The sequence below is a fragment of the Gekko japonicus genome, unplaced genomic scaffold, assembly GCF_001447785.1.
Source record: "Gekko japonicus isolate JY-2015 unplaced genomic scaffold, Gekko_japonicus_V1.1 scaffold780, whole genome shotgun sequence".
Lineage (NCBI taxonomy): Eukaryota > Metazoa > Chordata > Lepidosauria > Squamata > Gekkonidae > Gekko > Gekko japonicus.
Genome location: NW_015168071.1, coordinates 493,218 through 507,551, shown reverse-complemented (window position 1 = coordinate 507,551; position 14,334 = coordinate 493,218). Strand labels below are relative to the sequence as shown.

At 44.4% G+C, this 14,334-nt stretch overlaps 1 protein-coding gene across 1 annotated transcript in view; it reads left to right on the top strand.

Annotated features, from left to right (window-relative positions):
• LOC107113293 (protocadherin-11 X-linked-like) overlaps window positions 1–14,334 on the top strand; it is a 228,723-nt gene that overhangs the window by 208,733 nt on the left and 5,656 nt on the right. Inside the window, exon 3 of the mRNA XM_015414604.1 lies at window positions 9,172–9,219. Coding sequence (XP_015270090.1) covers window positions 9,172–9,219 — 48 coding nt within the window. The remainder of the gene's footprint in view (window positions 1–9,171; window positions 9,220–14,334) is intronic.

The window sequence follows — 14,334 nt, the reverse complement described above, 5'->3', positions numbered from 1 at the left end:
ACAGACTCTAATCTGGGAGAACCGGGTTTGATTCCCCACTCCTCCACTTGCACCTGGCTGGATGACCTTGGGCAAGCCGTAGTTCTGATAAGAGCTGTTCTTGAAAAAGAGCAGTTTCTGTCAGAGCTTCCTATCCCTTCTCTTCTCTTCTTCTTCTTTATCACTCTCCTCATTTTGTTAGAATGCCCCCTTCCTTCTTCCTTCCTGGGACAGAAGGAAATAGGTTCACTGCCTTCTCCCTTGTCTGCTCATGTTGCTGGCCCTAAAGCATCCCCCCAATTCCAACCCCCAAATGGGAAGAGGGAGGGTTCCTTGTTCTCTAATGGGTACAGAAGGGTTGGGGGAAGAGGTTGGTGACTGAAGCGTAAATCTGTCCCCTAATCCTAGGTGCCAGCTACATGGCCGTCAATTGATTTAACCAAGCACATTTTTCAAATTTGCACATCAGTGGTAAGAGTGTTTCAAATTTGCAAATCAGTGGTAAGATTGGAATAGAAAAAAAAAATTCTACTTTGTGAGCTACTGGCATTAAAGTTGCAAGCGATTTGGCTGCTGCATAAATTAGTTTGCTCTGGAGCCCTCCTTCCTGAGCTCAGACAAAAATGTATGAGCTGGAGGCTAAAAAACTGTGAGCTAGCTCACACTAACTCAGCTTAGAGGGAACACTGCTTCTAATCCCATGGATTTGAAGGGGTAATAACTCTGCTTAAAATGAACGGGTAAAACTCTGCTTAAAAATATTTATCTATTTGATTTATGCCCACCCTCCCTGCCGAAGCAGGCTCAGGGTGGTTTACAAGCCCACCGACACCATAAAACGTTAAAACAGTAAAACAAATTAAAAACATAAAAACAGTTCATAAGGTGCTACATTTATAAAATGGTGGAATAGCTGTCCTAATGATCGTCCACAATGGGGAATCAAGTCAGCAATAAGGCTGGCGTCCGGCTCCAGTACATGTAGTTCATTAACATGGGCGGAGATGTTAAGAGCTGGCAACCAATAGTGGATTGTAGGACACAGGATCCTTGGTCAATGTTAGGTAATTGGATGCAGCATCTCAGTCAAACGCTTGGTGGAAGAGCTCCGTCTTGCAGGCCCTGCAGCATTATCATTGTTGTTGAATTGCTCTCCTCTCCATCAAGTTTCTAGCTTTTAATAATACTTTTAATGCAGATCAGGTTTATGTTCCTTTAGCTGTTATGGCTTCTTAATAGGGTGCCAATTCTATTTTAGTGATCCCTACAACTCCCCCTCCCCCACAGCCTGCCTTTCACAAAATTGCAGTTTTTGTGGTTCCTGGGAAGACAGCTAGCTGCTAAACCAGTTTGAGTCTGTAATGTGGATAAGGCTGCCTCCTTGCCCAGGAAAGCACTGCAGGCAATGTAAAAAGCAAGTTCTAGCAATGACTATGAACAATTAATAGACTGATTCTTAGCAGTTTACAACTTATTAAAGAGCTGACAATATTAACTTTTCCAGAAATGAAAGAATGCTAAAATTGCTTTTATATGAAATTCAAGCATCTTTAATTGTTTTACATATACATAAAAAGAGGGAGAGTTCAAAACAAGGGGACCAAAACACTGCATGCAAAATATAAACATATGCTATGTAATTACACATTGCTTGGTTGGTTTCATGGGAGATGCAGTGTGGAAAATCTTTAAACAATTTAGGATAGTTTTAATGCTTGCTCTCCATCTCAGCCCCACTTCCCTAAACTCAAACCATTGCATTTAAATAAACTTCTACATGATCCCAAAGAAACCAAGGAAATCCCCCCCCCCAAAAAAAATCGGTTATATTTTGAGTCTGGATGGCAGTTTTCACTGCAAAATCTTGAAATATTTATACTATAAGGAAAGCTGAGAAAATTAAATGGGTCGTGACAAGTGACTTCCACTAACGTTGGACAAAAATAATAAGTTTTAGAAAGGAGATCTAAGTGGATGGGAAGGATGCACTAGTTCCCTATCCTGTATTCCTAGTCTCACTGCATTGTTCATTGGAGGTCTTTGAGGTTTGATAGAACTGTTTTGTTGTTGTTGTTGTTGTTGCTGCTGTTGTTGTTTGTTCATAATTTTGCAATACAGCCTCAGTTTCAGTTTAGAAAAGCAGGCTATAAATGAATTTAAATAAATAGACAAAGGATGCCCAATGTTTTTGTTGAAATACTGCCAAATCTAGTAGTAGGGTTGCCAAACCCCCTGGTTTGCCAGGGGTCCCCCGTTTTGGGAGGGCTCTACCCGCCCCCAACACGCACAGCCACCCATCTCTCTCCCTTTAAGTGTGTGGAACCCGTGTTTCCTCCCAAGCTGGATCTCCGCAAGCTTGCACGGAAATGCCAGCTTCGTGCTCTTAAAAGGGAAATGTGGCTGCTCTTAAAGGGGAAACACTGGCTCCTGCATTTAAAAGGGAAACACCGGCTCCTTTAAGTGCAGGGAACTGCTGTTTCTGGAGATCTGGTGCACGGGCGGGTGGGGGGTGGCGGACGTCCCCAACATGACATCATCACGTTGGGGATGCCCCGCCTTCTCCAGGAACGCCCCGAAAGTCCCCCGCTGGGGGTGGAAGATGGACTTGGCAACCCTATCTAGTAGGTTACAGAATCAGTTCCCCTGGAGAAAATGGCTGCTTTGGACGGTGGATGCTGTGGTGTTCTATCCTGCTGATGTCCCCCCCCTTCACAGGCTCCACCCTCAAATCTCTAGGAATTTTTCAACCTAGAGTTGGCAACCCTGTGTTCGGCCATACATCAGGGCCAAAGAATGAGTTGCCTGGTGGCCAGGGCAGGTGCTCTGGGCCCTCCCCAGTTAAGCCCCAGAACTAGAGTGGCGGCAGGCAGTTACGGTCCTTGCCTGTTTTAGGGCTGAAGGGGACAGGAGGGAAGGAGTGGGTGCATGGGGTTTAGGGATGCCAGCTGCCTGCTATGATAGATGGGCATTCTCCTGCCATTACCCTCCCCATTTGCCTTTGTACCTGGGGCTGGCAGGAGAGCTGTGGGGGGGGCGTGGAAACAACATTGTGCTACACGCCAACGTCACATCCTTACCAAAACCCACATGTGATGTCAGTGCATCAGCCACTGCTTTAGAAACTCTGTTGTATTACCCTTCCACGCGCTAAGAGTTTCTAGAGTGTCAGCAGTTGTGATGATGTCACGTTCAGGTTTATGCCTGATGTGACATTAACACATAGCCCTGTTCCAGGCGTGTCAGGCAGTGGCCCGGCATCCCTAGTGGGGCTGGTTGGCTTTTCGGAAGGGACTCCCCATCCGCAATAGAAGCCCCACCACTTCTGATGAAAGAAGCACTTTAAACCCTGGCAGTGTACTCAGTATAAACATTAATGTGTTATGCGACATCGAGCCTGTGCTTCCAGTGCTCAATTAATATCCATCGATTGAGACCCAGGTTGCCCACCTTTTTATAACCAGCAAAGCAGGAGACTCTGTGCTGCTTTAAGTAGGGAAGCAGCATAATGTGGCCTCATCTTTCAGAATGCATGAAAATCTGAATTACACACTGGATAAATGACAGCAGACGGCAGACCTGCATCCTTTATTACCAGTGCCACATTCACGCTACTCTAGTTTGGAATGTGCTTGCATTTAATCTGTTCCCAGCAGTCGCTTGCTAGTACCTTACAAATCGCACGTTTTACATTCACTGTGCTAATTCTGAATAAGGGGGAAAAAGTAGGTTTCTCTCCATTCATTTGATAACAAAATATAAGGCAAAAAAAAAATCATTTGAAAGTATAGCTGTTATATGCTATCATTTTTTTGGATATATTTCTGTGTTACCTTTACTACTCTGTATGTTTGACACTAGGGTGGAGTACTGGGGTACAAGTAGCTTGAACTTATGTTCAAAATATTCCTGGTGTATTCTACCTCTTTATTCTTACAAATGTTGAGAATCTAGGCAACATTTAAGCCACTTGAACTACCTTTGTCTGGAAAACTTAAAAGCTGAAACACTCATGGGTTTCCAGAGTGTGCCAGGTGTTTCAGCTGTGCTGGTGCAGCTTCCTTACCATTGAGGGGGAAAAACAGCCAGTGGATGGGTAGAGAAACTGCTGCTATAATATAATAAAACCGCAAACACTCTGGGACCATCATACCTGAAGGACCACTGCTCCCGCTATGATTCCCCATGTTGCCTGTGTTCTTCATCACACAATCTTTTGGTGGCATCTGGCCCTCAAGTGGCTTGCCTCTCTTCTACCAGGGCAAGGGCCTTCTCTGTGGTGGCCCTGTCCTGGTGGAATGCTGTATCAGAGGATACACATGCCCTGTGGGACATTGTTGGCTTCTGCAGGAATTGCAAGACAGAGCTCTTCCAACAAGCTTTTAATTAGTCGTTATGTATGTCTTGTAATTCTTGAATTGTTTCCACTGGATCATTTTACTGTTGGGTAGTTGGATGCAGCCATGTTTATGCCTGATGTGACATTAACACATAGCCTGACGTCAAATCCTCCACCTGTTCCAGGCGTGTCAGGCAGTGGCCTGGCATCCCTAGTGGGGCTGGTTGGCTCTTTGGAAGGGACTCCCCATCCGCAATAGAAGCCCCACCACTTCTGATGAAAGAAGCACTTTAAACCCTGGCAGTGTACTCAGTATAAACATTAATGTGTTATGCGACATCGAGCCTGTGCTTCCAGTGCTCAATTAATATCCATCGATTGAGACCCAGGTTGCCCACCTTTTTATAACCAGCAAAGCAGGAGACTCTGTGCTGCTTTAAGTAGGGAAGCAGCATAATGTGGCCTCATCTTTCAGAATGCATGAAAATCTGAATTACACACTGGATAAATGACAGCAGACGGCAGACCTGCATCCTTTATTACCAGTGCCACATTCACGCTACTCTAGTTTGGAATGTGCTTGCATTTAATCTGTTCCCAGCAGTCGCTTGCTAGTACCTTACAAATCGCACGTTTTACATTCACTGTGCTAATTCTGAATAAGGGGGAAAAAGTAGGTTTCTCTCCATTCATTTGATAACAAAATATAAGGCAAAAAAAATCATTTGAAAGTATAGCTGTTATATGCTATCATTTTTTTGGATATATTTCTGTGTTACCTTTACTACTCTGTATGTTTGACACTAGGGTGGAGTACTGGGGTACAAGTAGCTTGAACTTATGTTCAAAATATTCCTGGTGTATTCTACCTCTTTATTCTTACAAATGTTGAGAATCTAGGCAACATTTAAGCCACTAGAACTACCTTTGTCTGGAAAATTTAAAAGATGAAACACTCATGGGTTTCCAGAGTGTGCCAGGTGTTTCAGCTGTGCTGGTGCAGCTTCCTTACCATTGAGGGGGAAAAACAGCCAGTGGATGGGTAGAGAAACTGCTGCTATAATATAATAAAACCGCAAACCCTCTGGGACCATCATACCTGAAGGACCACTGCTCCCGCTATGATTCCTCATGTTGCCTGTGTTCTTCATCACACAATCTTTTGGTGGCATCTGGCCCTCAAGTGGCTTGCCTCTCTTCTACCAGGGTTGTGGGGAGGGGAAGGGAAAGGAGTTTGTAAGCCGCTCTGAGACTCCAAGTGAAGGTTTTAAATTGTGTTGTATTTCTTCTTCTTCTTCTTCTTCTTCTTCTTCTTCTTCTTCTTCTTCTTCTTCTTCTTCTTCTTCTTCTTCTTCTTCTTCTTCTTCTTCTTCTTCTTCTTCTTCTTCTTGCTTTTATGATCGTTTAATTGTACTTTGATGTAAGCCACCCTGAGCCTTGGATGTTGAGGGAGTGGTGGGACATGAATGCATGAATGAATGTTGCCTGCCAGAGAGGTTTGACAGGAGGATTCCAGCATCTGTAGCCAGGGCCAGTGAGGTTGGATTATTAAGGGGACAAAGTTCAGAGGGCTCTGGTTGCTTGGAGAACTGGGCAAGGTTACTACTGGTGTGTGGCCTCCAGCAGCCTCCCAGATAAAGGCAATGGAGAACTGTGTGACTTGTCACTCTCTCTCACCCTAGCCTACTTCACATGGTGGTAATAAAATAGCACCATGTACACTGTCCTGAGCTTGTTTGAAAAAAAGAGTAATATATAAATGTGAAAAAAAAATGGGATGGCAATAGTGTAAGGTATGCATTAAGGGAACCAAATAGCGCCTTTACCTTGGGTCCTAGAGTATTGTTGGAGGAAAGGGCATAGACTGCGGCAACCTGAATGAAGCTAAGCAGATGTGGTCCTTAGTAGCTCTTGGCAGCTCTGATTACAGTTTTTGCCTAGCTATAGAAACATTTGGTAGTCTTGACTTGCAGCACGGATATGCTCTCATAATCACGAAAATCCCGTTTCTGCTTTGCTTCATACATGGAGATACTATTTGTGAATTCAGTAAGGTTGCAAAGGAACAGGCTATTAACGTTCTATGCCCCAATCCAATGACTGTGTACACAACTGCTATTTGGGGAATTCTTGGAGGTGAAGCCTGGGAAGGATGAGTTTTGGATTGGGGAGGGACCTAAATAGGGTATGATGCCACAGGGACCAACCTAAAAATCAGCCATTTTCTCCAGGTGAACTGATCTGACCTCTGTCATCTGTACATCATTTGTAATCCCAGGAGATCTCCAGCCCCCACCTGGAGGTTGGCAGCCTTAGGTGTCATTCATTACTACATGGGAGATCACTCCATAGGCTTGCAGAGGGGCTCTGTGTGCTCTAGAACCATTATGTACACAGTCATTGGATTGGTACGTAGAACTTTAATAGCCTGATCCTAAGCATATTTGTTAAGAGGTAGAATGTCATTGTATTCAATAGTATGTACTCCCATGTAAGTGTGAATTGGAATGTAGACTTATGAGACCGTGGGTGCGTTCAGACGCAGCCTTTACAACGGATTCTGTGCCGGTTGAAATCGATGTACCTACCGGCGTTCAGACGGGGAACATCTGTCTTCCCACTCTATCCGTTATAAAGAGCTGTACACCGTTGCACTCTGCCACTAGGTCCCTAGTGGTGGTAAACTCAGTGCAACGGTGGCTTCCGATGCAAACCGGCGTCTGATCGCTCTCCACCGGTGCCTAGCCACTTCCGTCGGAAGCCTGAGGCTTCCGGCTTTCCCCCGCCATTTTAAAAAAGACTCCTAGCGGTATGCGCTTGGGCGAAGCTTCGCCCTAAGCGTTTGTGTTTTTTTTTTAAAAAAAGCCCTTACTGCAGCATTTCGGAGGCATCGGGGACCTCCGGGAGGCTACTGTGCTCTTTAAACTTTAAAGGTAAGTCCTTACCTTTAAAGTTTAAATCTACTGGGGGGGGTTGAGCATGCGCACAAATCGCCATTCTCTGAATGGCTGCCTATGCGCATGCTCAAACTGCTTTAAAAAAAACCACGCCGACGCCCGCAGCGTGTGAGCGGGCGTCCAACGGAGGGATACGGAAGAAGGAGGGTGAGTCTGATCGCGTTTCTGCCGGCATAAACTGCACCGGTTCCAATCGGTGCAGTTTCTGCCGGCAGAAAGCTCCCGTCTGAACGCACCCCGTTAGACATAGCCCTAATGGAACTGTTCTCATTTAGCAAAGACATGGGCCTGTTACAATCAAGGATCTGGAGGCCATTTAACTTCCTTGGGTTTTAGTTGTTCTGTGTTTGCAATTTAAGCATATGGTGCAGTCCATTGACGAACTTAAAATTGAGAGCATGACCCGTAGATTAAATAAAATAAAATAAAATCCAAAAGTCCAGATTGTGCTTACAAACAGTATTTAAAAATGTTTTCCCACACCGTTAAAGCCTAATTCTGCCAGGCTGGGATGCTTCTCTACTTGTGAGATTCATTGCAGGACATAGACCTCTGCACTTAATATTGGGGTTTTTTAAAAAAACAAAATCATAAAGTTGTGTAATTTCCTTTTTATAGTCCAAGCAATATTCTACACTACATACTGCTATCAGTATTTTACACAGTTTCTTCTACTAAAAATTGAATAAGCAATCCAGCGTGTTAGGGCTGCGCTTACTTCAGTAATTCTGATCGTCCGTCAGATTCGATAGACCAATTACACTCTATTGACTTATCAGCTGGTAGCTTAAATCCCCAGGTGGTGCTTGATGTAACCAACCATTTTAATTGTGCTTCTCTTAAGTCAATGAAGCAATTTTTATTCCATTATTTAATGGAACTATTGTTGTCCTACATTTGCAACAAGAATACTTCAAGGTAGCTAGCAAAAAGTTCACCGTGAATCAAAATAAAACCTCAAATTACATTTCAAAACCACAAAATAACACAAAAGGAATATTGCTGAGAGAAGCAAGTTGGCCCTGTTCACTGCAAACATACCAGAGTTTGTTCATAAAGGGTTTAAATGTCAGTGTCTTCAACAAACTCCACTCTGCGGTGATATCCAGATGTGGGCACCTTGAGAAACTGAGGTTAATTGGTTTCCCAGTAAACCAGATTTTTAACCAGGGAAAGAAACAGTACTCAATTTGGCTTCAGTTTCCTCATGATATAGGAGGGGAAGGAGCATACAAATCCTGACATGAACCAGGTTCATACCAATCACAGATGGATATTTTTTGCAAGATGTTTAAACTGAAAGAGTATCGGCAGAGATCCATATCAAGGTGGCCATGACATCTAAGAATTCTTTTGAAAAGAGCTATATTGACCCCTAAATGCTTGCTTTTCCTCTGAGCCTTTCCTGTTTTGTGTTATCATAACTACTTGCACACTGTGTTACAATGAGCAGTGTACACATGACTAAACTCTTTTGGATTACTTCTGGATTAATGGATCTCTCATAACACTAAACCCAGGTAGGTAGAAGCATTAGTGAACTGGATGTGAGGGGGTGGGAAAGTGTGATCCATCAGACCAGTCCCCAAACTATGGTTCAGTTGTATGTCTGAATGAATATCCATGTTTAGTCCTGCATATATTTCTCCCAAGGTTATATTGTACATCAACATGTTGAGTTGCTCCAACACTCTCAGTGCAAATGCTCATTACACTGAAGGCGTGTCAGTCCTACTGAATATTGCAAGCCCAGTCTAATGCCTCAGCATGGCTTTTTAGGAGAGAGAGAAGAAGAATGACTTATATGTTCCAGACTGAGCCAGTGAGATTGTGTTTTAAAAATACCTGTTTCATTGTAAAGAATCTAAAGAAATATTCTCTCTCTTTTTTACATGGCAGCCAAAAACAGCCCCGAAAAGGACCTTCGGCTCAATTACAAACGAACAGGTAAATATATAAAAGCTGGAGGAGATTTCTTGAAATAAATGTGTAAAATCCCTTTTGATTTTTAATGTGCAACATTTTGTTATGGGGATGGCCCTCATTCCAAATTTCAGGATTGTGAACTGGAATCTTGAATCTTGATTTTTAACACATACTTGATATCCATCATGTTATTGATATCCGTAAGAGATCTGTATGCAAGTGTTTAATATCATGTCTCACTCCTTCCATGTTCTTTGGTTTTGGGTTTATCTGGCTGGCATATGCATGTGACACTTTCATTTCACCTAACCAGTTATAAATCATCTGCAGCACGAATGCGTGAATGGCCTCCACTAAGAAGTGCTGTATTTAAAGTGATGCCACAAGTGACAAGAAATAATCCTGTGGTGTGTGAGCTGAGGTTGACTCAAATGGCACAGCTGCACATGCACATCTTTATTTGGAAGGGCCGTGGCCCAGTGGAGAGCAGAAGCCCCAGATTCAGTCCCTGGCACCCACATTTAGTGGATCTCAGATTACTGGGAGGGGCTCTGGGGCAAGTGATGCTCTGTCTTCATGGTGCTAGGGGAGGTCAACAGTGGGAGGGCTTCTAGTGTCCTGGCCCCACTGGTGGACCTCCTGATGGCACTGGTATTTCTGGCCACTGTGTGACACAGAGTGTTAGACTGGATGGGCCTTTGGCCTGATCCAGCATTGGCATCTCTTATGTTCTTACCTGAGTCCCCGCAGAGCTGCTGGCACACAGAGTAGGCAGTAGATGGATAAAGACTTTGTCTCTGCATACAGAAAATCCCAGGTTCACCCCATGGCATCTCCTGTGCAAAACATCTCAGGTAACAGGTGTTGGGGAAGACTATTCTCTGCCTGTGACCTTGGAGAGCCAACACTAAACAGAGTACACCCTGGCTTATAGAAATTTAGATTGTACACTGTCCTGACATCTTGCTCGTGCTTCTCTGTACAGCACAGGTAACACTAATGGCATTCTATTAAAAACACTGTTACTACTGTTTGCCAAATATTCCACTCTTATGTTACAGACTTTTAGTATGATGTCTTCCACTGGGTTTAAAGCAGCACATTTTCAGTCCCTTTACTCTGAAGAAAAGGAAGCCTATTATGGTAAATAGCTTAAGAGCAGCACCTGTCTGTTATTGTCCCCACCCCACCCCCGGGGCTTCGTTTGCAAAACCACTGGAATTCTATATGCTGCTTATTTCCCCCCAGATTGGCAGGGGGGGGGGAAATGTAGCAGAAGTAGAGAAGGGGGAACAAGCTTCCCTCACTTCTCTATTTGCACACAACTTGACAGATGTGCATTGATTATTCTGTCATTAGCTTCTGCAACTACAACACACAGATTTTTAATTCATGCAAAAACGTACTCCATTTAGCTTTTCTTCAACAACCACACATGACAAGAGACAGTTCTTCCCCCCATTACAATACATAAAATCTGATTTCAAAGAAAGAGTAACTTCAATGCACTTGCTGTCACTGGAAAGGTTTAAAGGGGGCATGTGGGATACAAGAACACTTGATCAGAATTCCTCATGCACTTCTGTACGGAAACCTGAAATAGGTTGGTGTTGGATGGACAGTTTGCCTGATGCAGGTTTGTAGCTAAGAGCACATCAGAGCAGTTAGATGGCACCCACTGTCCAGGATTAAGGTAGTGCTGAGAGCACGCATGCATATGTTAATCACTTGAGAATATACAAAGCAGTTTTACACCGAGTCAAACTATTGGCCCATCTGCTCTGTATCATCCACTGTGATGGGCAGCAGTTTTCTAGGTTCTATGCCCTGAGGAGCTTACTGTCTAACTGTGCAATCAAAAACATATCCAGTAGATTTTAATAGCCAGACATGCAACAAGGGGCAGCAGTCTCAGGACAGGCAATGAAAAGGAGGAGTAACTGTGAATGCAATTTCTTGTAGGTTTAGTTTCTCTTGGGTGAAAGAACCTAAAGGGTTGCAAGCATATGCCCAAGTGTCTGATCAAAATCTAGGTGAAAGAAGAGTGTCCGGTATGGAGAGGGGCTCAGGTTCCCAGGCTTACCAGTTGGATTGTCTAATTTTGGGCACAGACTTTCTCGGAAGCAAAATTAACACATGGAATTCACTGCCACAGGAGGTGGTGGCAGTTACAAGCATGGACGGCTTCAAGAGGGAATTAGATAAGCATATGGAGCAGAAATCCATCAATGGCTATTAGCCACAAGGTATAGATAGGAACTATCAATCTGGGGCAAGTGATGTTCTGTATTCTTGGTGCTTGGGGGGTGGGCAACAGTGGGAGGGATTCTAGTATCCTGGCCCCACTGGTGGACCTCCTGATGGCACCTGGTATTTTTGGCTACTTTGTGACAGAGTGTTGGACTGGATGGGCCATTGGCTTGATCCAACATTGGCTTCTCTTATGTTCTTAACTTTCTCAAGGTCAGGATCAGCGACTCTATGCTGCAAATTGCTATGCATAAGTTGTTTAAAACATGGGACAGTGTCCATGCAATGTGTCTTAGAGTATTCATCATGAGGCTCACATAGATCAAGAGGGCAGGCTCCACAGGGCGGGTACTGGCTGCACTTCCAGACTGGCAGAGAGCCCACTGTCCCCAGTGATTCTCGAATTCTGATTTTGAAGGGACAGACAGGAAGGATGGTGGCAATCTGAGTTTTTTGTTTGACCGCTCCTCCCTATTTACAGGGCTGTGAAGGCCTACTGATGATACCTGAAGACTTCCAAAATCCTAGATCCACCTTGCATGTACTAGATTAGGGCCCCTGCTCCGTGGGGGGGGGTAGTAGGGATGGAGGCGCCAGAGATTGAACCTGAGACCTTCTGCATGCCAAGTAGTTGCTCTATCACTGAGCCACGCCCCCTCCCCTCAATGCATGAGGCACATTGTTGCATATGCTGTGTTAGCGACAGCTAATAGGAACTGTTATGGAAAACACAGTCTGTTGACTGCTCAGATCCTAGATTTAAGCCTAGGATTCCCTGTTGATTAACTCCAGAACTCAGTTTCTGGATACCTGTCATAGTTCTTTGCGCACACCAAGCAACAGTGAGAAGATGTCTTTTGAAAACTGCCCTTGGCTTCACTCGTAAGTAACCACTCCATCTTCCACCACACGCACTGTAATTAGAGTGGAGGGCCACCAGGTAGAGGACTTGTGGTCATATTCACCTGTGAGGTTTATATTACCTTCTCTCATTCTATTTGAGTCAGCGTGCAACCATTTTTAATGTGCAGGAAAATCGGAAGAGAGACATTTGTAAATGAACGTGCATTCTTTCCAACGTAGGTCTTGTATTGTCACTGCACCCTGCCTTGAGCACAGGATGCATTCAGCTGCACATGTGAAAATACCCTTGCAATGTTTCAGTGGGAACTGAGTCCCTGCACAACAGCCCAGCGCCTTACACTTGAGCTTTCTCTGATCTGGGTTACAGGTGCACATACCAACAGCTGCTGGTGATCTTGAAAAGCAACTGGGAAATTGGAAGCCCCTTATTGGTTTGTTGTCCAGCTCCTGTTTTTCACCCCCCACCCTCAATGCTCTGCATTTATCGCTCCCGTCCTCGCTTCTGGTGAAGTAGGGCTGGCACTGTTCCCTTTGGTGCCTGTCAGCACCATTTTCCATCACTCAGAGAGATTGCTATTGATGAATACTAATCACTTCTTCCTCCTTAGGGGATGTATTTGCTGCTTCTTTCTCTCTTTCCTCACCCCTTAAAAAAACCAAAAACAAAACTGCATTCCCAGGCTTGGGTGCCCAAAGAGATACCATCTCACAGGAATCAGATCTGATTCCCCCACAGCAGTATTCAAGCATGGTTCTTGCATGCCCTGCACAGAGAAAGATGTGCATTGTGGTATCTATCTCGATGCCCACGCATCTGTTTCACTATAACAGGGGCATGCCGTGTTCAACAAAACCTATTTCAGGATCCTTATTATTCAGTGTGCAAATGTAATGGTTGCATTATTTTTAACACTCAGAATCTAATTTTCACTGCAGCCATGAAATGGGTTATGATGAAAAAGAGAAACACTGAATTACCTTGATCTTGATTTGTTTGTAATAATCGGTTGCAGTGTGGCCATTTCTGAGTCATACCATAAATTTAAAGGCACGGGATTTAAATTTCGTGCAGTATAAGACACTGCTCTTGTTTGGGGGGTTTTGGCCATTCATCTTATTGCTACAGCACACCAAAGAGGCAGATACATGATAAGAGAGAATGATCCATGTTGGGGGAAGCTGTGATAAATCTGACACAGAGCTAGAAGTCCATGCAGGTGCAGCTCATAATGCGCAAAGCTGCTGGAATGCTTGGGACTCACGTGATGATGTGAAAACTCCATGATCAGATGCCCCACAGCATGTCACTGTGGATGGCTAAACCAGATTGTGGCTAAGGTGGGAGTTAACTCTTCTCCCCTGCAGCCTTTTCCTGATTCAAATTGCCCCCTCTTGCTGGAGTGAGATGAAAAGATGTGAATGCTAGCATAAGTACATGGATATTTTCGATGTGGAGCAAACAGCCACAAGAGGGGGCAATTTAAATCAGGGAATGGCCTTGTGGGTGGGGAAAAAGTAATCTTTCCCACATGGGCGGCACTGTAATTTAGTGGTAAAGCATCTGCTTTGCACGTAGAAGGACTTAGGTTCAGTTTTTGGAATCCTCCATTAAAAGGATCAGGTAACGTGAAACACCTTCACAAGAAGACTGGAGAGCTGTTACCAGTCAGAACAGACAATACTGACCTTGACAGACTTTGAATGGCCTGATTCCGCATAAGCCAGTTTGGTGTAGTGGTTAAGTGCACAGAGTCTAATCTGGGAGAACCGGGTTTGATTTCCCACTCCTCCACTTGCACCTGGCTGGATGACCTTGGGCAAGCCGTAGTTCTGATAAGAGCTGTTCTTGAAAAAAGAGCTGTTTCTGTCAGACCTCTCTCAGCCCCACCTACCTCACAGGGTGTCTGTTGTGGGGAGGGGAAGGGAAAGGAATTTGTAAGCTGCTCTGAGACACCTTTGGATAGTGAAGGGCGGTGTATAAATCCAATCTCCTCCTCCTCCTCCTCCTCCTCCTCCTCCTCC